A 23,861-nucleotide genomic window follows, 5' to 3' on the forward strand; every position below is an offset into this window, starting at 1 on the left:
TTGTGCTGAGTCAGACTTGTGCTGATCCTTGTGCTGAGTCAGAATGACTCTACCCTGGCTGGCAGCAATGGCTCTCCATTGAGGCAGAGGTCCTTTGGCCAACCCTACCTGGAGATGCTGCCAGGGACTGAACCTGGGACCTTCTGCATGCAAAACAGCTTCTCTGCCACTGGGTTGCTGCCAATCCCTGTTAAGTCAGGAGGGCAGGCAGAGGGTGTTGCCGTATGGACAAGGATGGAATGGCTTTTCTCTGCTTTATATCCTGTCTCAGATGTGACATTTGAAGGCCTTGCAGCACGAAATCATTGCGGGTTTGTTCCAATGGATATGTAAAATGCAGGGGTCCTCCCGCATTATCACCTCTTGGGATGCCTGGCCCAGAGTCCTCTTCCCCCCTTGTTGTTGTTGGCATCCATGTGTCTTGAGAGACAATGAAGTGTGGCTCTGGGGGGTGGTCAAACTGCTGCATTACCAGCACTAAAGTGACCTCCCTGGGGCACAATGTATACAGAGGTCCTGGGCTGCCCAGATGACAAGACCCCCATCTTGGCTTCACTGATGTGGTCCAAAGGAAGTCAAAGCAATATGTTTGGCGCTAGCTTGGCTGCAGGAATTGCCAGGAGGCATGCAAGGCACCATCTTATTTGTTACTCCTTAGCCTCCTGAAGGCATCCCAAAAGGTAGCGGAGGTTTAGGACCAGAGTTTTCCTTCTCCTAGATGAGCTACCTTCCCAGGTTGATAAGCCCCATCTGCCCCTCACTTCCCTCTACAGCACATTCAGACACCACCTTCTTGGCCACTGGGCCCACTATTGGTCTCGTCACTCAATGTTCTGAAGCCTGTCTTCGCATGCAGAGGAAGCCCCTAACTTCCAAGGATTTGAGACCCCTTGGTTACCCTCCCCTGGTTTAGCTGGTCAGTCAAAACCGTTCCTGGGGTGTGCCCCCTATCTCATGCTGACAGCTTTTAGGAGCCACAGGCGAGTGCAGGGTGGCGACCAAACTACCCCAGAAGAAGCACAAAGTGTCCCCCAGGAGAGGTCTTACCCTTCCCCATACACCCCACCCCCTTCTTATTCATAGGTGCTCTTTCTTCCTGGCATTCTGTTGCTTGCCACTGTGCTCTCATTGGAAAACATGGGAAGCTGTCTTATACTGAATCAGACCCTTGGAGTCTTTCTTGCTCAGCATTGTCTGCACTGACTGGCAGCTGCTTTCCAGGGTCTCTTTCAGCCCTATCTAGAAATGCCATCAGGGAGACTGAAGCTCCTGTATGCAAGGCAGCTGAGCTACAGCCTTTCCATCCTTTGGTTCTGGCCGCCTGGTACCACTTCTGGCCATGCCACCTTGCTTCTGCTTGTACTGTGCTATTGCCTCCCTCTTTTCCTTCCTCCCACCAACATTCCTCAGGATGCTGTCAAAAGGGGGCAAAGAGCAGGGCTGGATAACACAAGGGCCTCAGTCTGCAAGGCAAATGGAAGAGGCTCGGCCTCCTTCCTCTCAACTCCAACGCATGGCTCTGCCGGGATGCCTTCTGGTCCAATCCTCCCTCCTTTCCATGTGCAGGTTTCCAAGCCCAACCGGCAGGGAGGAAGTGAGCTGCTGCACAGGCGCCAGGAACCACAGTCTCCCGGCTTCCTGAGATACAGCCTTGCCTGCGTCTGCTGCCCCTTCCATCCCGAAAGGACTCTGGGCAGGCTCCCCGTCCGAGTTCTATGCCTCCTTTCTTCTGTCTATTGATATTGGAATCCCTTACAGGGCTACGAAGAAAGGTGATCTGTCCCTCCGCCGAGAGCATTTTGCCTTTCCCCGAAAGACTTCCAAGCCTGGCGAAGGGAGGGTTGCCGATGGGAAAGGGGCCATTTCAACAGGCAAGAAACTGGGCTGCTCCCCTGAGACGGGTTGTACATGCAGCCAAGACCTTCTCTAGAGCACCTTTTCCCAACCTGAAGTTCTCCAGATACTTTGGACTGCAACCCTATCAGCCCCAAAGCAGTGATTTGCCTGTGGAGCAGTTATATGGCAAGGAGCATCATCCATCCTGCACTCATCCTGACTTGTTTGCAAGGTGCCTATATGTCTCTGTTTGTCCCACACTTTTTAAAGTTCCCAGTACATGCTTGATGGTCTGGAGACAACCTTTGTCTTCAGAGGTTGAGCTGGTTTCAGGGGCTCTGAGCCAAGAAGAAAAGCTGCTTCTGGAAACAGCCTCTGAGTGGTGAGATAGAGATGGACAATGACGTGAAAAGCAAGTGTGTAAAAGAAGGAGTGTCAGCAAGTAAGGCTGGTCACACTCAGGTCCAGGAGCCCTTGCTGCCCCCATTTTCCCTGCAAGCCCTGCAGCTCATCCTGCTGCCCACCACCCTTTTAGAGGGTTACTGGGCCTGGCCAGGGCCTCCTGATGTTGTCCCAGCAGCCAGGATGTGTCTGGAGATGTGTGCCAGCAGCCATAGGGCCAGCTTCCTTCTGAGATGGCTCCTGCCTAAGGAATAGGGCAGCTCACATAGGAGCAGAGAGAGTTAACATTTGGAGCCAGATGAAAAGGGTTAGTAGCCTGGCAGCAAGAAAGGGAGGGGGGCCAGCAACCTCCCTCAGCCTTGGGCTCCTACACTCCACACACACACACACACACACACACACACACACACACACACGTGCATTTGGGAGCAGCCCCTTTGAAAGATCCCAAGGGGATGTGTTGCGTATGAATGATGATGGCCCACCACTCTGTGCCTTGCCTGATAGCCTGGCTTGCGAGTTTAAAAGCGTGCATTGATTCTGAAAGCCACATGATTGCCGTACTCTTGGCCAAGCCTTGGTGCCTCTGGCCAAGAGCAACAGTTTTACATATTAAAGCTAAATTAAATTAAAAGGCATGCATTTTGTGTTTGTGTGTCGTCAGGAGCCTGTTAACTCTTGCCTGACTCAGCGACGCGCAACTTTCAGAGAGGGGCAGAGAGGGTTGGTCTCCGGCAGCTAGAACATCAAAGACTAGTGGAAGCGCTTTCTCACTCCAGTCCGTGGAAGTTTATGCCATTGTTACCATGCATGGCAGCCTCTGGAGCGAATGGAGGTTTCCAGGGGTCCCAGCACATTCCCTGGGGTGGTTTCCTTTGAATGATGTCACGGGAGAGACTTGCAATATTTCTGTGATGCAGTTCAGCAGCTTCCTAGGGAAACATCCAATAGCCTCAGAGAACCTGTCAGGAGACTGTGGCTCCAGAACTGCTTGTCTGCTGCCCTCTTCAATATACACATAGGCAACTCAGAATCATAGAATTGGAAAGGATCCTAAGGGTCATCTAGTCCAACCCCCTGCAGTGCAGCACTTCAGGGATACCATCTCCAGACCGCGGAAGGGGAAAGACAGACCTGACATATCTTGCCATGCTTGAAACGTCTCTATTTATTTAGTTTCTGTGGCAATATACTGCCCTGGCTTATTAGTTTTATTAATCACATTTATACCCCACCTTTTCTTCCCCTCCCAAAAGGTCAAGGTGGCGCACGTGATTCTCTCCTTTCCCCCATTTTATCCTCACAACAACCCTGTGAGGTAGGCTTAAGCCCAGAGTCAGTGATTGGCCTGTCAGTTTCATGGCTGAGTGGAGATTTGAACCTGGGTCTCCCACGTTCAGCCCCAGGGCAGCCAGCATGATACCCTCCAGATGTGGATGGGCTCTTATAAGTCCCATTCGCTCCAGCATGGCCAAGGGGGATGGGAAGTTTTGCAGTCCAGCAACATCTGCAGGGGACCAAGTTAGCTACCCCTGCTGAAACCACAGCATGCTCCGAGGCTTTGAAACTCCCTCCCTAGCGAAGTCAGACTGGCTCCCTCCTTGCTGTCCTTCTGCCAGCAAGTGAAGACAGGCCTTTGGGAACTGACTGTGTTGGTTTTTTAAGGAAAGGACTTTTAATACCACTGCTCTGCTTCTATTCTCTGCATTTTAATTTTTAAATTTCTTTAATTCTGTTAGAGTTTAATTACTTGTTAATGGTTATCTTTCATACGTGCTTAGCTTTTAGTATTTCTTCTGTGTTGCTTTAAGGCACCTTGAGTCCCTGTCTGTGGAAAAAGAATCATCATCATCATAATCATAGTGGTTTTCCAATTCCCCCCCTCAAAAAAAATAAAATAGTGCTTATCTTTGCAATGTCATCTTCATTGCATGAAGTACCCAGGAGTGTTTTTGGACCCACTTTTTTCAGCGGGACAGAATGACTTTATCCATCCCACCTGATCCATGGGATGACGCCATCTTTGAATCTTTCTGGAGAAAGCAAGAGAAAAGCAGGTCCTTAGTTGCTCCCCAGCATCAGGTGTCCCAGGTGTTTTCAAAAGACTCGCCTTGCCCACCTGCCAGCTCACTTACTCAGCTCCCTGCTTGACTTGCATATTTCTGAATAAACAGCTTATAACAAAAGGTGTCCTTGGTCTCCATGGTCTCTTCAAGGAAACTGCATTCCCCTGAACTGAGATGTTGCCTTTTGTGTGTGCCTGTGGAGTGGACACCACAGGATCTCTGACAGCTGCCATAGTCACTCAGCCAGGCTTTGAAATCAACATAGCCGGACGTGTTTCTCTGGGATCCGTCCAACAGGCAGAGATGCCTTTGCTGCTGGTAGCCAGTTCTTCCTAGAAGGGACCATGAACAGGCAATGAAAGGATGCCTCCTCTCTCTTCCCCTGTGGGAGATCCACTGATTTTTGTGGGACTTTTTAATGTGCTATTTCAGAGAGAGGTAATGTCACAAAGCAGTTGAATCCAGAGCACAAACAGACCTCTTGACTTTCTGCCATCTGTGGAAATTGTGGGACCCAGACTCAAACGATCCCGCTTCTGCCATCTCACCAAAATGTTGAGTGAAAGGGCATCTCACAGCCTCACAAGTTTGGATTTTAGGCCACCTCTGAGATTTTCTGGTGAGGCTGGACCAGGGAGGCACCTGAAAAATCAGTGTGATGATGGGGATGGCTGAAACCAGAGTTTCCCCAATCCCAGCATTTTGGAGTGCTCAGGTGTGATTTAGTGGAAATTGTGAGGCATTTCAGTTTAGCATTAACCTACCAAGTTAAATATTTGCTGCCCTATTTCTCCCCTTTATTTGTAAAGGTCCAGATTTCAGCATGGGTAGTCAGCCTGGATAGCTCCGTTGGTTCGAGCGTGGAGCGGATAACAGCAAGGTTGCAGGTTCAATCCCCTTATGGGACAGCTGAGCTATTGCTTGGATTAGGGCTGCCATCTACGTCTGGATTTTCCCAGACATTACCGGGATTTCAAAGGCAGGATTGGCGTGGGGGAGGGGGTCCGAAAGGTGGCACCTTGATTTGGATCTTAGGCAATCCAGTTTAAAAACAAACTAAAAAAAATCCTTCCAGTAGCACCTTAGAGACCAACTAAGTTAGTTATTGGTATGAGCTTTCGTGTGCATTAAAAAAATCCTTCCAGTAGCACCTTAGAGCTCATACCAATAACTAACTTAGTTGGTCTCTAAGTCTCCTTCTAAGGAAGGATTTTTTTTTATTTTGTCTCAACCACAGCAGACCAACACGGCTACCTACCTGCAATTTAAAAACCATGGTCTTTTGGCTCAACAACTTTGGGGTTTGTCGTAAAAAAGCTTAACAACTTTCAGGGTGTCCTGAAATATGGCAACCCACTCTGGAACTATATGGAACTCTTTGCTGCAGGAGGCAGTGATGGCCACTAACTTAAAAAGAGGATTTGACAAATTCATGGAGGAGAGGGCTATTAGCCATGATGGCTATTAGGGGTGCCAACTTGAATAAAATAAGGGGGACCAAGTAAGCCCTGTCACACATAATCAATCACATGGCACAGCACACACATGCCATTTGAATGGCAATGCCCATCAACTGGGGGGGCTGACCCCCTCAAATATTTTATGGGGTGTGTGTGAAGGGACATCAGCCTCTAGGTCCCACTGCATCATACACAGTATAGAACCTCCCACACAGTAACCCTGTGCACATGGCAGTGTGTACCCTTTTCATGCAGCCATGAGTTCCACAGGCCAGTGTCGCTTTCAGCCTGACACCGACTCATGAGAGATCCAAGGACAAGGACTCTGAATCCCTGGAATGACAGGAGCCGCGGGTGGACCATCGGTGTCACGAGCTGGGTGCAAAAGCCCCCCATATCACAGAAGTAGGGCTCTCCTAACCATCCCCTCAATCAATGCAGCTGTGTTGGGAGGGGGAGACACCCATTTTTGCTGGATTATTTGTGTCTAAGAGGAGGAGGAGAAGGCCTGTTAGGGGCAGGCTGGTGATTAAATATTCTGTTTATGATCAGCTTTTGCTGAGCAGATCCCGGCATCTCCCTGGTTCTTGCCTACGTGTGACACATACATAATAGTCCCAGGCACTTAAACAGAGGCTGCTTCATCTTCAAAGCCGTTTTCTAAAGATGCCCTAATACATTAAACATGCCCACCCACCCCCTCCCCTTCCCATGGAAAGAGGAGCAGCCCTCTGCTTGTCTCCGGCTGTCCTTCTGATGCAGTCCTCTGCTTCCTGAGGGTCAAGAGGGTCTTTTTTAAAAAGGATCCCAGAGAAAGAGAGACAGAGATCTATTTTGCTGCTTCAAGAGTTCTCAGAAGGATCCTTGGGCTCACTTAAAGCCTGAGGGGCTGCTTTATAGGGGCCTGCAGAAGCAAAGATTAAGTGAGTTTTTTTGTGGATGGAGCCAAGTGGTATATAAATTTGGTTAATTAAATAAAGACCTAGGGTGGCTTTTGACATGACAGCTGCACCCAAAGAGGTGCATTTGGGTTTCATTCTTGTGCACAAGCTTGCAAGTCTAGATAGCAAGCAGGGATTTGAATGGCATTCCTGCCCGCTTTGTTGCGCAAAATTCCCTGCTGCATTATCTGTGCCCCTTAGGGCAGATCTCTCTAGGTTTCTGCCTCCACTAGTGGGCTGCCCACCATCTCACCCCTAACACTCCCTGGTTAGCCCCCTAATCTTGCCTCCAACTCTAGGGAAGAAATGGTTCCTGGCACCATTTGACTTACACCCGTGTAGTGGGGCTGCTTTATTTTAGGGTCCAAGGTGGCATTTTCCTGTTTGCTGCAGTACCACAAATGCCACACAACCCCTCCCTAGGTCAGGGGGTGCAAAGTCCCCATGCCTGGCTCCATCGTTTGGGCACCCAGGAGAGAGAAAACCCCACAAGCAACTCACAAGTAAGCAGAGAAGCCAACTCACAATTTGCTCGTTTCTCATGGCACAACTGGCCAGTTGCCCAAGGAGATGGCTGGCCCTGGATTAGGAGTATAAAAACTTCAGCCACTTCCAAAAATTAACTGGGACCCTCGAGGAACAACCTAGAGGGGCGCCCTTAGAGACAGACACACACATATCCCACACATTCATACACAAACTGAATCTGGTGCTTTTCGAGACAGGGAGATGAGTGGGAAGGCGGAGCTTCCACTCTGCATCGACCTGGCCGTGTCTTCGCTCTGCCACTCACACGATACCACTTCACGTGTCAGGCTCCCGCTCCAGTGGCTCTCCCCACCCTTGGCAGCAGCAGAAAGGAAGAAACAACATGGGCTGGCAGGAGCAGAGCAGAGTGCATGCCGGCTTGAGGAAGCCGACAGCGCCTCTGAGCCCGTGCAGAGCGCCGGCCCGGCGGGGCTTCCTGGGAGGCGCGCTGCAACTCGGCTGCCCGAGCCGCCGCCACCTCCCGCTCCGCCTCCTCCCGCGCTCCGCCCCGCGCGGGGTGTGTCCCGCCGGCGCCGGGCCCGCCTCCCGAGGGTGTAGCGGCGCTGCTGGCGCGGCGGAGGCGCCCACGAGCGGAGCGCCGGCCGTGTGGGCGCACGGGGAGCTGGTGACGCGCCATGCGGTGGCGGTGATCGGGAGCGGCGGCCGGCTCCGTGGTCGTGGTTGTCGCCGCCGCGAGGCATGGCCGGGCTGCTGCCGCTGTCGCTGCGGGTCCTGCTGGCGATGTTGGTGGCGGCGTCCCCGGGCGCCCGGGCGCTGGAGCTGCTGGGCGGCGCGGGCGTCGGGGCGTACGACGCGTCGGAGCGGCTGGGCGGCGGTCGCGGCTCGGGGCGCTGCCAGGCCATCGAGATCCCGATGTGCCAGGGGATCGGCTACAACCTGACGCGCATGCCGAACCTGCTGGGGCACGAGCACCAGGGCGAGGCGGCGCTCAAGCTGCACGAGTTCGCGCCGCTGGTGGCTTACGGCTGCCACGGCCACCTGCTCTTCTTCCTGTGCTCGCTCTACGCGCCCATGTGCACCGACCAGGTGTCCAGCAGCATCCCGGCCTGCCGGCCCATGTGCGAGCAGGCGCGCCAGCGCTGCGCGCCCATCATGGCGCACTTCCACTTCGGCTGGCCCGAGGCGCTCGACTGCGCCCGCCTGCCCACCAAGCACGACCCGCACGCCCTGTGCATGGAGGCGCCCGAGAACGCCACCGCCGAGCCCCAGCGCGGAGCCGGCATGCTCCCGGTGGCCCCTCGCCCGGCCCAGCCCGCCGTCGAGGGCAGGCCCCCTCCGGCAGGCAGCCCGCCCGGCTCGGCTCCGGGAGGCCCGTGCGCCAACGGCGACAAGTTCCAGTTCGTGGCCAAGAGCGCGTCGTGCGCCCCGCGCTGCTCCCCGGGAGTGGACGTGTACTGGGCGCGTCGCGACAAGGACTTCGCCTTCATCTGGATGGCCGTTTGGGCCACGCTCTGCTTCGCCTCCACCGCCTTCACAGTGCTGACTTTCCTGCTGGAACCCCAGCGCTTCCAGTACCCGGAGCGGCCCATCATCTTCCTCTCCATGTGCTACAACGTCTACTCGGTGGCCTTCCTCATCCGCTCGGTGGCCGGCGCAGAGGCCATTGCATGCGACCGTGAGGACGGGCAGCTCTATGTCATCCAGGAGGGCCTGGAGAGCACTGGCTGCACCCTGGTTTTCCTCCTGCTCTATTACTTCGGCATGGCCTCGTCCCTCTGGTGGGTGGTCCTCACCTTGACCTGGTTCCTGGCGGCGGGGAAGAAGTGGGGCCACGAGGCAATTGAGGCGCACAGCAGCTACTTCCACCTGGCCGCCTGGGGGGTCCCCGCCATGAAGACCATCGTCATCCTCACCATGCGCAAGGTGGCTGGCGACGAGCTGACGGGCCTCTGCTACGTGGCCAGCCTGGATGTGGCTGCCCTGACGGGCTTTGTCCTCATCCCGCTGTCCTGCTACCTGGTAGTGGGCACCTCCTTCATCCTGACGGGCTTTGTCGCCCTCTTCCACATCCGCAAGATCATGAAGACGGGAGGCACCAACACAGAGAAGCTGGAGAAGCTGATGGTCAAGATCGGTGTCTTCTCCATCCTCTACACCGTCCCGGCCACCTGCGTCATCGTCTGCTACTTCTACGAGCGCCTCAACGTGGAGTATTGGACTCTCCGGGCCTTGGAGCACGGGTGCCTGCCTTTCCCCGGGCGCCGCAGCCTAGACTGCACCCTGGAGGCTTCCGTGCCCACTGTGGCCATCTTCATGCTCAAGATCTTCATGTCCCTGGTGGTGGGCATCACCAGTGGGGTCTGGGTGTGGAGCTCCAAGACCCTGCAGACCTGGCAGAACCTCTGCAACCGGAAACTGGGGGGCAGGACTAGAGGGAAGCCCTGCAGCGGGGTGACTTGCACGGGCACCCACTGCCACTACAAGGTGCCTGCTGTGGTGCTGCACATGACCAAGACGGACCCTTACCTGGACAACCCGACGCACGTCTGAGGCAGGTTGGGGCCTCCAGGAAACAGCCGTGCACATAGTTTGTAGCAGGTCAAGGAGCAAGGAGCTCCCGAGAATCTCTTGTGGGGGGAGATGGGGGGAGGCAGAAGGAGTGGCTGTTTGTGGGCATCTGGGGAGGGCAGGGGAGCAACTTTGTTACGCTGTGGGTCTGAAGAGAGCAGCTCATGGAAGCCCCCCCACCTTCCCTCCCTCCAACCCCCACCCCACCCCAATCATATAAATAGCTACGCTTCCCAGCCTTGCGGGTTGGACACCTCCGTTGCCAAAACCCAGCCAACTATTTCAGTGTTTCGTTTTGGAGGCGAGATGGGAAAGAGCATTTGTCCAAGTTTATTTAATTCTGTAATTTATTTTAGATTTTTTTTTAAAAAAAAGAAGAAATCCATTAGCTGAAAGAAATGGAAAAAGAGGGAGTGGGGGGGGGGGAGAGAGAAAGAAAGAAAGAATCCCCAATAAAACCTGGCTGTGTTATTTCAACTGAGGTCGATGCTGTTTGCAGGAATTCAGGAGGCTTTGGAAACAGCTGTTCCAAACACAGCATGGAGGGGAGGTGGGGAGTGAAGAGAGTTTGGGAGCGGGGAGCCTGGATGTCTGCAAGAAGGAGAGCAGCAGGGTAAATCCTCTCACAGCCGGCCTGAGCTTTAGGCCTTGCCACCAGCGTGGGGAGGCCTCCCTGTCCCCCACCCCAGCACCACCCCCTGCCCAGTTGGGGAGCTTGTACAAGTTGTTTCGAGCAGCCACGGCCAAGGGCGGGAGGCTGTCAAAATATTTTTAGCCTGGCTGGAGAGTGACAAAGCTGAGCTGGCTGTGCCAAGGCTGTGCGAGTCATCACCCAGCAGCCCCCCCCCCCGTCTCCCCCTCGGGAGTCCCCAGCGCCTGCCCATGCTGTGACCTTCAGCCTCCTCTGCCGCTGAGATCCAGGAAGGGGCAGCTGCCAGGGGCTTGGGGAGAGGCGACTGCCTCCAGTGCTCTCTGCCAACCGAGATGCCGGCATCCAGAGAAGTTGTGTTGCGTTGGCCCAGGACGTTTCAGAGGCGTTGGGCTTGGTGAACTGTCTCAAGAGCTCCAGGGAAGCTAGGAGAGTGTGGGTTGCCAGCCCCCACCTCCATATAGTGCGCGGTTGTGGTTGCAGTGGCGAAGCAGTGGCTTCCCACACACCCGGCTACCATGCCATTGCAGATGGGTTTGGCCCCTTCTTGCTGAAACGCCACCCAAAGCCCCCTTTCCCCTTCCACTCCCCAGGCCCCCATCCCTGCCTCTCACCACAGCAGGAGTGCAGGGAGCTCCCCCTTCCCCAGGGAGGCTCTGGCCAGTAGCCAAGGAGAAGCCAGCTGCTGAGCGAGCCAGGGGGCCTGGTGGGGTGGGGGTTGCAGGGATCATTTGGCAGCAGCCAGCGGGGCTGGGGTGGAGGGCAGCCTTTGAGCAAAGCCCCCTTGCTCTGCCTGGCTGCCTGGGTCAGCTGCTCAGCTCCCAGTGCTGGTTTTGGCACCCTCCAGCCCCGCCTGGAGCCAGGCCTTCCTGCAGATGAATAATCCTTTCCACCCTGGCTCCCCTCCCATCCAGGTGACTGGCCTTGGCGCCTCCAGCTCACCAGAGTCTTCTCTGGCGCTGCTAAGGGCACCAGCAGGCCTGAGGAAAGAGAAGGGGGGGGGCCGTCCAGCATCAGAGGAAGCCCGCAAAACCATCTGCCATAATAAATTTGTTAGAGACTGTTGTTTTTGAGGCCCTCAGCAATGCTGGGTTCCCCAACTTCCACCCGAGGGGGAGGCTCTAGAAATTGGGGTTCTGGCCCCCTTGAGTGATGGAACTGGGGGGAATGGGACCTTTCTAGGCTGATTCTGGCTCCAGACTCCTTTGCCCAGGGATGCTTAGCCACCAGCTAGAGGGGTAAAAGTTTGCTGGGCAGCTATGTGTGTACAACATGTGTTACTACATCAGAGCTTTCCAAACTTTTCATGTTGGTGACACATTTTTTAGACATGCATCATTTCGCGACACAGAAACTTGGTTTTACTAGCAAACCGGAGGTTAAACTAACTTGGTTCCAACCCCAGGAGGAGCGTTCACACCACACACCTACACACTGCAGCCGACACACTAACATGTCGCGTGCTGCACAGTTTGGAAAGCTCTGGCCTGCATGACTGAGATCTTGTACAAATAGGAGAAATGGGTGCAGGGAGTGATTTTTCCTCCCTCTCCCATAGTACTAGAGGCCAGGGTTCCCTGTGAAATTGATTGGAAGGCAAACAAAAAACACCCCTGTTGTGATGGTTACTGGCTTAGTTAGCTTGAAAAAGAGGATAGACAAATTCATGGAAGAGAAGAGGTTTGCTAGCAATGGCTACTGCTGGTCCGGGTGTATAAGCAGAACCTCCAGATGCAGAGGCAGTCTGCCAGGGCCACCAGCAGAGGAAAGTTCTTGTTCTCATGTCCTGCTTGTAAGCCTCTGAGTGGCCTGGATGAACCTGGGCCTGATCTGGCAGCTGAAACCCCTTGGATGCAGGTACTGGATCATGCCAAGCCCTCAAGTCTTGTTAGCCCAGGGGTCAGCAAACTTTTCCAGCAGGGGGCCGGTCCACTGTCCCTCAGACCTTGTGTGGGGCTGGACTATTATTTTTTTGGGGGGGGGGAGATGAACGAATTCCTATGCCCCACAAATAACCCTGAGATGCATTTTAAATAAAAGCATTCTACTCATGTAAAAACACGCTGATTCCCGGACCGCCTGTGGACTGGATTTAGAAGGCGATTGGGCCAGATCCGGCCCCCGGGCTTTAGTTTACCTACCCATGTGTTAGCACAATCGCATCTCCATGCTGGTGATGGGAGGAGGGCTAGTTGGTATCCTTCAGGCGCCCAATTTGGCTCAGGGGCTGCCCGTTGCTGACTCCTCTCCCTGCTGGGCGATGAATGAACCAGGTGCCTGAGCTTCTTGCCTGAGGAAGATGGTCTCAAGCTAACAGCTTTCCCATCTGTTTGGGAGTGTATCTTGGAGTCAAGTGCAAGTGGGGTTAGATGAGGCAGTGTCCTGGGAAGAGGAGCTACGCAGAGCAGCCTTCAACAACCTGGAGCCCTCCAGTTTCTTTTGGGTTATGGCTGCTACCTCCTCTGGGGTCGTAATACAGCTGCGCTGCCTGGGGCTGCTGGGAACTGTAGTCCAAAACATCTGGAAGGCACCCGGTTGGTGAAACCTGATGTGGAGCCAGGCATAGTTTTTGACCTCAGAGAGGAGCTTCCGTGCTGCCTGTTGCTCACACACGCCTGCCCTTGCCAGCTGTAGGAAATGTCACTAGGATAACCAGCTCTCTTCCTGGGTCAGGGGCACAACACCTGGCAACCAGCACGGCGGGGCAAGGCCTGCCGAGGGACACCTGTCCTTCTGCTCTGGGTAGGAAAGAGCAAAGTGTTGCCAGGAAGGTGGGGGGGGGCAGTGCCAGTGACACCTGCAGAGAGTGGCCTTCCTGGGCAGCACCAGGAAGGGCACCCAAGTGGTGCCAGCTGCAAGCGGGCATGTGACTCCTTGCTAAGCCAGTGAGGAGAGCTTTTAATGGTGTCAACCTGGAGATGGGCTTCCAGTGGGGGTGTCCCCCCCCGCCCCACAATGGATGGGCACAGATGCTCTGGATGTGTGTTGCAATCCCAGTTGTCATGCCTTGCCCAAGCCACATACTGTGGAAGCAAAAGTGGTCCCAGATGTGATGGCGACAGTGGGGTGGGGTGGGGGAGTTCTCTTGGATTTCTTGCCACCCAAGGGAGCCAGAATAATTTGGCTCTGCCTTGTGCTCTTCAACCTCTGAATAATAATAATAATTAATAATATATTTATACCCCATCCATCTGGACTATAAATCCCATCAGCCCCTGAGACTTTGGAGTATTGTATTAGTTTAATTTCATGGCCGAGGAGACTCTCCTTAGTGTTCCAAAGTTAGTAAATTAAGCTGACCCTTTGTCTGTTTACACTGACTGTCAGCAGCTCTCCAGGGTGGTGGGGAGCAGGGCTTGATTTCTTTAATAAATGTTAAAAGTGGCACCAGAGGGCAAAGGCTTCACGGGGGCTGTGTCACCCCTTCAGTATGAGGATGCAAGGCAAAGGCAATTAGAAGGCGCTCTAGACAACTTTCTTCATTGCACAATGTTTTTTGGAGATCAGCTTCTCTAGCCGATGCAAAGTAGTGATAAATTATGTCAGGTGGTTTCCTGGGCCCACATGGTGAATCCAGGCTTGGGCACAACTTTCCTAGAGAGAGGACCTCTGCTTGAAATATGAGACTTATCTAGACCAGGGGTTTCCAAAGTGTGGTCCGCAGACCACCAGTGGGCCGTGGTGTGTCTGTGGATGTGTGGCTTGAAGACAGGAGATGGCCCTTCCAGTGTGCTGAATATTCACTTGGCTTTTCTGTTGTATTTTTATTATTTGTTCTATTGCATTTTGAATTTTGCTGCAACAGGCAGAAAAATAAGTGGTCTAGCAAGAGCCTCAGCAATTTTCAAGTGGTTGGGGGCTTTTGGGAACCACTGATCTAGATAGATGGCTGGACAAGGGCTGAGCTGAAACAAGAGGGGCTTCTCAAACATCTTTAATCTCCGTGAAAAATTCTTTCCCACGCCTGTTTTTTTGGGGTGGGTGTGCTGCAAAATGGGGTGAAATTCCAGAGACAGAGCATGCAGTCAGTGTTGCACTCTGATTTTGCTAGACAGGCCACCGTGTGGCCAAAGCTAGGTGGCACAGGTCTTGTGTTGCATTTGATCCCTTTGATCGTCTCAGAAAGAAGCTCCTGCTTAGAAATAAAATATGTCAAAGCTACAAATTCAGGGAATGGGGAGCAAGCAGTGTGCAGTGCAGCATGTGAAAAAGGGAGGTAGGAGGTGCTGCAGACAACTTTTTCACTCTGCATACCCCTCACCCAACATTTTTGCTGCTGCAAGCAAAGCAGGTGAAAATGAACACACTTGACAATGTGTATATGACCAGTTATACAAATTGGGGCTTCTTTAGCTGCAGAGAAATGTAGGCTTGGAAGCAAAATTTCAAAGACCAGTGGCAAAGCCTACCTCTAAATTGTGGAGGGGGGTCACTTGCCGGATCCCTCAGCCTGCAGCACAAAGCCCCTTTTGGTTCAGATCAGATGGGAGTAATTCCTATCCTCCCTGCCCAGCCATCCATGCAAGCAATACAATTGCTGGGATTTTGAAGTAGTTTGTTCTTGAAAAACCCAACAGGTGCTTGTTTCTCAGCAGCAGCAGCCAGTTCTAAGGCCCTTCTGTATGTAAAGCACTTTACAATTTTGATTGTTCCTGTAAATACCTCTGTGATGTAGGCCACAACTTTCCCCGTTTTGCAGAAACGAAGTTATATACGTCTATGGGAGAGGCAGGAACTGAACCCAAGCCCCTCAAGAGCCAGATTTCGCAACTTGACCGCAGTGCCTTGATCCCATAGACCCCAAGCAATCAGAGGACTTTTCCCACAGGGGGTCTGGCTTCCCTAGACTAAAACCACTAAGTTCCTTCTAGCCCAGAAAACACAGAAACATCACATCGCTTTAATGTTTTAATGGGCATGCCAAGATCTTTATTCAAACACCCGTGACATTTTCAAAGATTGGATCAACCCAAAAACAAGGTGGCTCACGTGAAGAAGCCAGGCTGCAAACAAGATAGGCAGCTACCTTCTCTGGGCCACGTGCCCCCATGAGGGAGTGATGCTAATTGGTAATGAGCAAGAAATTAATTGAATAAACCATTTTTTAAAAAAAGGACTGTGGTCTGGCAGATTCTTTAAATATCATGTTTAGCATTTGAAGATGTAACTTTTCCAGTGTTTAAAGAGCTTCATGTATTTACAGGCAGCTGGTGATTAAGTGGAGAGTTGTTTTCAGGTCGGCTGTGAAGTGGTTTGAGGCTGAGGCTGGGCAATCCAGTCAGTATAATGGTAGGTCAGATCTTGGGCATCAGCTCCTGCGCTCAGGCACGGCACAAGCCAAGCCTTGCAAACTACAGAGCGCCCTGTTATGGGGTTGAGAGTCAGATGCTCAAGCTGTACAGCCGATACTTCTCAACCCTACAAGGCTGCTGGTCTCTAGAGTTTACACTGAAGGCATTTAAGCACAATGCCAAGAACCAAGTCCCTCATTTCATACCAAGTAATCCCGACAGAAGTGCAGGCACCAATTCTATACTTGTATCTCGGCCCAGGCAGAAGAGGGGTGTGTACATGTGGAGCCAAGCAGGGGTGGTCTACAATCCCTCTGCAATTGGCCCTCATAAATGGCCTATTTGTACTCTGGCAGTCGCAAGCACAAGCTCTCTTTCCGCCCGCCTCCCTCTCTCAGACCCCTGAAAGCAGCTGGATATCTGAGCCTGGAGAGAAGATGGAGACTGTTTGCTTCCACCAGAGGAGCTTTCAGGGGCTTTCCCTCCCACCTCTGGGGAACTCAGGCTTCCTGGAGGGCAGGATTATGAAAATGGGATGGAGCTGTCTGTGCTACCTAGAAATGGGGCTAGCACCATGTGGCTTCTCTCTTAAACACCCCCCCCCCCCGCTATCATGAGAGGCTCAACCAATGCTGCTCACCTCACCCATCATGCTTAATTCTTCACCAGAGTGGCACCCTAACTTCTCTTGGAGCTGTCCTGGGTGGTGGGTCCTGGGCTGCACTGGCAATTCCTGGAAGAAGTGGTGCTTCTGGAAGACCTGGTGGTCTCTCGTCTGGGTGAAGACAAGGTGGTGAAGGGATGGGTGGGAGGCACAGCTTCTTTCTGCCTTAAGTCAATGCTTCTGAATCAACCTATTTGTGGACACAGCTGTTCACTGTGTGCTTTTGTATGCAAACTTTAACAGTAGCCCACCCAAAGGCAGCTCCTTGATGCAGCAGGCAGCCCTGTGGCGCAGGGACCAACGAGCAAAGCTCCACGCTGGTTGGATGGCCATCTGCCAGGGATTATTTAGTTGTGATTGCTGCCTTAACTAGGTGACCCTTCCAATGCCACATGTCTATGCTTTGCCATTGAGAGCCCCTCTCCAGGCTCCTGGTTTGAGAAAGCTGGGTTTGCACAAAAGCCCTTCATTGCAGCTAGAAGAGAGGCAGCTAATTGGGGCCCTACCAGCTGTTGTAGGATTCACAGCTCTCCTCATTCCTGACTGCTGGGAGTTGGGAACACAACAAGTTCCCCATCCCCAAGGCAGAACATTTCCTTAGAACCATCCCAGCCAAGGAAGAAGAGAAGGCAGGCAGAGGCCACAGGCTTCATCAAGAGATGCTGGATTAAGGACACCACCACCCCACCCTCTCAAGCCAGGCTACAAATTTCATTTCACTTAAGTTTCTCAGACTCTAGATAAAGACCAGTAAATACAGACAGGAAGAAAAACAAGTTTTGCTTTTATATTTCCAATTTATTACAAGTACAGCCCTTAGCAGAATTCCCCCCTCCCCCAACAAACAACCTTTTCTTTAAAAAAATGTAGTCCAAAAATGTTTCATCGCGTAGAGGTTGGAAAGGGATGGGGTTGGTAGGGCTTGATAGAACAAAAACTGAAGGGGAGAAAGTGGGCAGGTTGCAAGTGACGCCAGAGGTGTGTCTGTCAGTGCTAGAGCCCAGGCTGGAGTCCTCAGCGCCACATCCTCCCGTGCCCCAGGAGAAGAAAAAGGTGGCCAGGGAGGGCCCGTTTCTAGGAGAGCGAGAATTCCTTGTTTGCAATCCCACAGCCTTGAATTCAAAGGTTGTGGGGAAATAAATGCTGCTTGAAATGGAGGAAAGTCAAAACAGAAGACTGCAAAGTGGCCAAGGCAGAAAAGAGCTGCCTCTCCACCTGGGTGATTATTGTGCAAAGGAGAACCTCCTTTGACCCAATCCAGACTCCAACATCAGGAAAGGGGAGACGAACGAGGCAGGCTGGATGGGGTATGGCTAGGAAAAGAGGGAAGAACGAAGCTACGAAGTGTACAACCCCAATGGGTTCCCTGGGCCAACTCCCAGCTACTTTATCTAAGAAAAAACAAGTGGTTTATAGAGTGGGCCAGGAGGAAGGAATATAAAGCAAACACATCCTCATATAAACTGTACAGTACATGTCAGAGCAAAGACGACTGTATCTTACACGGCGTTTTGTACAAGGTCACTGCTGGAAACAAGAATCTTAACTAGAGAAAAAAATAAAGATTGAAAGTCAAAGAACCAGCGTTCCTCCTGCCAAACTCTGCAGGATTTATCACACTCTGCTCCTGGGGCAGGGGAGGCTGGAGGGTGGGGAGAGCAACTTTCCCTCTGCTGCATCCAAAATAAGGAGGCTGGGGAGAGACAAGCACCCCCAAAGCTGGTCTGCACAGAGATGCTGGTGAAAAAAAGGGGGAGTCACTCTGGAAAAGTAAGTGCTTGCCTGCCCTCCAAGGCGGCTTCTTCTTCTGCTCAAGGGGGCTGGTCAAGAAAGACAATCCGTCAGCCTATGGGGTTGGGCATCCAAAGTGGAGCGTGGCAGCCTGGACCTGTCCCTGGCTGCCAGGACCGCAGAGGAGAGGAAGGTGACCATTGTGGTTCAGGAGACCCTCGTCCCACCCCCTGCTGTGCCCAGGCTAGAGGGGACCTCCTCCACTTATCCCCCTGGCCCTCCTGCCTTCTAAAAACCTGCAAGAATTGCCTGTGCTGCTGCTGAGGAATTACTAAGCCATCTTTCCCAGTCGAGGGCTGATCAAATGCTTTCAGGAAGTTGCTGAGAATTAAGCTAGAGCGAGCTGAGGGAAAGCCAGGTGGCCCCTGCCGCCTCCCAGCTCCCTTCGCTGCAGCCTGCGCAAAGCCAGCTCCAACCGCATCCCGTCCGGAACATGGAGGGGGGGGCTGGCCCTTCATTTCTTCCTCTTCCGCCCCCTCGAGTACTCCAGTGCCTCGGGGTCGCTGTCCCCATCCGCCTCCTCCAGTCCCTGGCTGGGTGGGCCCAGAGGCCGCTTGTGTTTCCGTCGCGAGTACATGTGGCCAGGGAGGTGTTTGTGCATCATGTCAATCAAGCACTGTTCCGTCTTCTCCAGGCAAGAGAGGACATGGCTGCCATTCTGGTTGTACTGCTCGGCGTTGGCGAAAACCTGCTTGATGTCGGAAAGGAAATCCTGCACCGAGCGGTAGCTGCCGCACGAGCACTTGCTTTGCATGGTCTGGAAGTCCATGGGGCTGCTGATCACCTCAAAGTAATCCTCCGCCTCCTCAGTGGTCACCGGCTCCCTGCCAAGGAAGGCCATGGGGTTAGTGGGCAGCTAGGGCAGCACTTGCATCAGCCCAAAGGCTGCCTTGGCCTGACCCTCGCCAGCCACTCCTCCCTGTTTCTACTGTCCAAGTGGTCAGAGACTAACACTCCCTGAAGAAGTCCCCATCAAGGCACAAGAGGCACAGAAAGGAACCCTCTCCTCTCCCGTCCCCCACCACTAGGCCATGAGCCTAATTCTTCTTTTGAAAAAGTCAAGAATCTCCATGCACCTGTGAAAAAACACTGCACAGAATGCTGGTTATTTGTAGCTTCCTGGCGTGGGGAAGCAGGAAAGGGTTGGCACAGCTGAGGAAATTTTGGGGGTGGGGGGGTGGATTACAAAGGAACTCCCCTTGGATCACCAGTTATTCTGTTTGACATGATACCCACTCAGTGATCACTTATTCTTTCTACCCAATTTGCGCAGGTAGTATCTTCCAGTGTTTCAGTACACACTCAGTGGAGTGTGGAAAAAGTGAATTTCATTTTGGGGATCATTAAGAAAGGAACTGAAAATACAATTGGCCATATCACAAGGCCACTGTACAAGCTGAGGGTTGCAACTGGACTTTTAATATTGTGGACTGTTCTGGTTGCCTCACCCCTGTTTGGTTGCTGGTTTTTGGACCTTTACCTGCCTTACCTATAGGGCATGTAAAGGTCCAAAAATCAGTAACCAAACTGGTAAAGGGGATGCAGCAATTCCCCTATGAAGAAAGGCTCCAGCCTTTGGAACTTTTTGGTTTAGAAAGGCTGGAGGTATATAAAATTATGTACAGTGTGAAGAGTTTTTCTCCCACTCATGCAATACTGGAGCTCAGCGGGGCCATCCAACAGAGCTGAATGCTTGGAGATTTGGACAGACAAAAGAAAGGACTTCACACAGCACGTTGTTTAAGCAGCGCTACTTATCACTGTCACAAGACACAGCAATAGCCAGCAACTTGGGCAGCTTTAAGAGAGAACTAGGCAAATTTGTGGAGGAAGGCTGCCAAGTGTTCACAGCCACAAGGGCTAGGTACTAACCCCAGTGTTGGACACACTGTGTCCCTAACCCAGAAGGTACCATGTCACTGCATCAGTCAACCCCACCCTCCTGAATGGAAGGAATGGATGGCAGGAGGGCCCTTCCAGAGTGACTCCAAGTGAAACAGCCAGAACACAGATTCAAGGGGGCAGAGCGGGAACCTGGCAGGATGTGGGGTAGGTTCTGTGCGGGGCTCAGCGAGGGGCCTTTCCCTCCTGGGGCCTCACCTGAAAGGCCAGCTGAAGCGATACTTGACAAGCTTGTTGAGGATTTCTTCGCATTTCTGCAGCTCCAGGTTCTGCCGGCGAGATATCTTCTTTGTTGGGTACATCTGGGAGAAGACAGGAGGAGGTGAGAGAGCTCCCCTGAGGCTGACCAGAATAAACCTCCCCCCTCCCCATCTAGCCCAGCACACACCCCTGGAAGCCAAGGGGGCCAGCACATGCTGTAGGGCACACGCCAAGCGGCCCCAACTGGGAAGAGCAGGTGCGCCTGTGGGGAGGAGCAGCTCAGCGAAGCCTCCCAAGGGAGAGCAGGTGGGCAGGGACAGCCAAGATCATGGTACAAAGCGACACTCAGGACTTCCAAGGCCCACCAGCAATAAAGCCCCAAACAAACGGGGCGGCTGCCAGAGCTTTGATGGGGCAGCCAAGGAACGTGCCCCCCACCCCTACAAGCCGCCAGCTTGGATTTCAGGAGCCCTGCCCAGAGGAGAGCCAGCCGGATCGCTTTCCAGGCAGCCCCACTCCTCCCCAGGGGGCAGCAGGCGTCTTCAAAGAGCTTCAAAAGCAGCCAAGGGATCAGTGAGGAGGGAAACCGTGACCCGCCCAGCAGCACACAGCCTGCAGCAGGAGGAGATGCAGCAGGCTGTGGAAGGAACCCGGTGGCCAGCTTTGGGATGCCAAAGAGCAGCTGAGTGCCCTGCTGCGCTGGAGCGAGGAGAGCAAGGTCCAAGGTCAGCCCTCCACACACAAGGGACTGGAGGGGCAAGCAGGGCCAATGCAGGGCTAGCCAAAGGGAAGAGGAAGCAGCTGGCAGTGAAAGCAAAGCCTGGCCCTTGGAGAACCAGTGGATGAACTGTCCTAGATGGAGAGAGTGTTGCTCCTTCGAGATCTGAGGTTGGAAGGAGGCCAAGAGAGCAGCACGACCCATGTGAGCCCATAAGCTGCACTCTGCAACACGCTCCCTAGAAGTGGCCACTAACGGATACAGGGACAATCCACAAAGGCAGGCAGGCAGTAGCAGCCACCACTCAAGACACTACCAAGGGGGGTGGGAGGGAGAGAATGAAGGCCTACAATCTTCTTTGAAACGTCAAGCGAAATGCAAGCTGGCTGAATTATGCTCAGGGACAGGCAACCTGGGCAACAAATGTCCTCCTCAGGGAGACATCGGAAGGGACGCAAGTGCTTTGCATTGCAGGAATGCCAACAACCCACCATGCTCCCCGTCCCTCCCCCGCCTCTCCCCAGAGACACACGGCTGCTCCTGCAGTGCTGGCGGCTATTTCAGAGCCTTTAACAAGCTTCCTGCTCATCAGGAGAAGGGAGAGATGGAGGGATGCCTGGCATACTTGCACCGCCCAGCCTGAGACCTTTCTGGACAATACTGAGGGAGAAGCCTCTTGGCAAGGGGAGATGCATGGAGGCACCTGTCACCTGGGGGTGGGGCAGGGGGGGGGCTCTTACCAGCTCATCCATGTCTGCTTCGCTGACAGGAGCCGGCCGCTGCCGGGAACTTCGAGTGCCGTGCAGGGCCCTTTTCTTCCCTTGGTGCCGGCTCCGCCTCGGGGGGTCTGCCGCTGGGCCTCCTTGCTTCCCCTTGGCTGCTTTCCTGGGCCTCACTGTAAGACAAAGAGGGCAGTCAAGGAGTTAGTCGTTGGGGGGTGGGAGCCCAAGTGGCAGCAAGGAAACGGTGTCGCATCCCCCACCCGCACATTACTCATGATGGACTCCAAACTCCTCCTCGCTAACCCATCTGCAGCTCTTCCTTGATTTCCCACTTATGTGAGGGGATCCCCCATTCTGCCCCTGCCACCATTCTGCACGGAAAACAGTACATTTGCCAGCACGAGCGTGCAAGTGGGGAATTGCCTGTTTACAGTTTGCTGCTTTAGCACAAGCCTAAACTTCTTGCTCTTTGCCTTCCTTCCTTCTCAGGGTCTTGCCCTGAAGGCACACAAGGCAGCCACCTTGCTAAAGCTGGGAGACCTCATGTAAGGTAGGTGGGGCACAGCTATGGTCTTAAAGGCAGCTGACAGAGTAGAGAGGGCAGAAGCCCCAACACCAGCTTCTCCCAGCAAGTCAAGTGCCAGTTTTAGATGTCCCGAGAAAAACACGACGGGTTGCACTAAGCACCATCCCAGGCACCAGCAAGTGGCTGTCCTGGTGAGCTAAGGCACCTCCTAAGCCACAAGGGCAGGCAGCTTGTGCAGGCGCTGGGTGTGCAGCGATTCCTGCCAGCAGGAACAAGGAGACCCCAGTGCAACGGAAGGAGCGCTGGCCTTCCTTGGGAGCCAAACAACCACCAGACAGGCCGCCACAAGGCAAATGGCTCCTCAGCTGGCTCTCCCTTGCGTCGAGAGCATAGTCAGAGCTAAATGCCCGGCAGTCCAACATTCCTCAGGAGAGCCTTCAGGATCAACACCGCGCCCAGGATTAAGCGGAACGCTGCCAAAAGGGGAGCTTTCTCCACAGTGACCTTCCCCTGATTAAACGCCTCGTCAAGCTGGGGCCGGGGCTTAAGGCTTTATTTGCTGGGGTCGGGGCTTAAGGCTTTATTTTTAGTGACAGCGACCCGCTTGGGCCTAGGCAGGAAGGAGCCTGGACAAGATCCGCCAGCAGGCACGCTTACAATGCACGAGGCCACCTCAGCAAAACCTCACCCCGTAGCAGCCTGCTCAGCGGGCAGCTTCCCTCATGTGATTCAGATTGCACAAAGGACATAGATAATGTAGCGCCATTGATTTAAACGGGTCCACTCCGAGGAAAGCTTAATTTGGCTACAGCCCTAAGTGGATTTGATGAGAAGGGGGGGGGGAGAGAGAGGGAGAGGGGGAGAGAGAGGGAGAGAGAGAGAGACTAGAAGAGAGACTAAGAGAGAACTGACCCAACAAAAAGGACTTTCATGCCGCTGGGTTACCAGGTGTCATGGAAATTTCCTAAGAGAGAGAGACCAGATGGCCAGTTGACTATAATAACCATTCCATTAACATGGTTACCTAAACCCATCCAAGACTTGTGGCCAGTTTACACATGCAACAGAATCAAGGGGCAAGGAGTTCCCCAGACAACAGGTAGTTGTGAGGGGAAGTGCACGTTTCAATAGTCTTCTGTGGAAAGAGACTCACTGGACCTACAAGGCCAGCAAAAGAGAAGAGCTCTCTGCTCAGCCCTCTCCCAGACCCAAGGCTTTCCCACACACCTGTTCTCTAATCAAGAGGGAACATTCACACACACCACCTACCCCCACCCCAGCTCCACTAACTGAATGAATAAACTGGCTTCTAGCAAAGTAATGGGCAGGATGTGTGTTAGGAGCTGAATCCTCAGCTACGAGGTATTAAAGGGGAAGTGCAATACATTCACCGTTGCTGAAGCTCTGAAGTCCAACACAATCATTTGGTTCTGCTTAAGTCAGCTTTCTGACATATGTGCTAATAGCCAAGCCTTGGTATAGATGGAAATATGGCAACTTCGGACAACACAGCAAGGGGAAATTGCCTGGGGCAGTCCTCTTGCTGAAACACCTCTGCGGCAATCCAGGGCATGTGAAATCATCCGCTGCTGGCATTTCAGAAGCCTGCGTGAGCCTGTCATAGCATTTCTGCTC

At 53.4% G+C, this 23,861-nt stretch overlaps 2 protein-coding genes across 4 annotated transcripts in view; one reads left to right on the top strand and one right to left on the bottom strand.

Moving 5' to 3' along the window:
• The first annotated feature begins 7,781 nt into the window (after positions 1 to 7,781).
• On the top strand, positions 7,782 to 17,943 carry FZD9 (frizzled class receptor 9). Of its 3 annotated transcripts, none has more exons than XM_083479307.1 (3): positions 7,782 to 12,302; positions 12,564 to 13,460; positions 13,684 to 17,943. In XM_083479307.1, exon 1 carries the CDS (start codon positions 7,933 to 7,935, stop codon positions 9,742 to 9,744), a length of 1,812 nt encoding a protein of 603 aa, XP_083335433.1. In that variant the 5' UTR covers positions 7,782 to 7,932; the 3' UTR covers positions 9,745 to 12,302; positions 12,564 to 13,460; positions 13,684 to 17,943. The 3 variants fall into 3 exon arrangements, with proteins under 3 accessions (XP_083335433.1, XP_083335434.1, XP_083335432.1); XM_083479308.1 differs by having other exon boundaries at positions 7,821 to 12,302; positions 12,564 to 13,448; positions 13,670 to 17,943; XM_083479306.1 differs by having other exon boundaries at positions 7,821 to 13,448; positions 13,670 to 17,943.
• The window catches only part of BAZ1B (bromodomain adjacent to zinc finger domain 1B), a 29,555-nt gene continuing 22,837 nt past the window's right edge, over positions 17,144 to 23,861 (bottom strand). The window contains exons 17-19 of the mRNA XM_083479163.1: positions 21,719 to 21,873; positions 20,258 to 20,361; positions 17,144 to 18,981 (exon numbers count right to left, since the gene is read on the bottom strand). Coding sequence (XP_083335289.1) covers positions 18,612 to 18,981; positions 20,258 to 20,361; positions 21,719 to 21,873 — 629 coding nt within the window. The 3' untranslated portion in view covers positions 17,144 to 18,611. The remainder of the gene's footprint in view (positions 18,982 to 20,257; positions 20,362 to 21,718; positions 21,874 to 23,861) is intronic.

Source organism: Podarcis liolepis, assembly GCF_965112155.1.
Source record: "Podarcis liolepis genome assembly, chromosome: 16".
In the NCBI taxonomy this organism is placed as follows: Eukaryota; Metazoa; Chordata; class Lepidosauria; order Squamata; family Lacertidae; genus Podarcis; species Podarcis liolepis.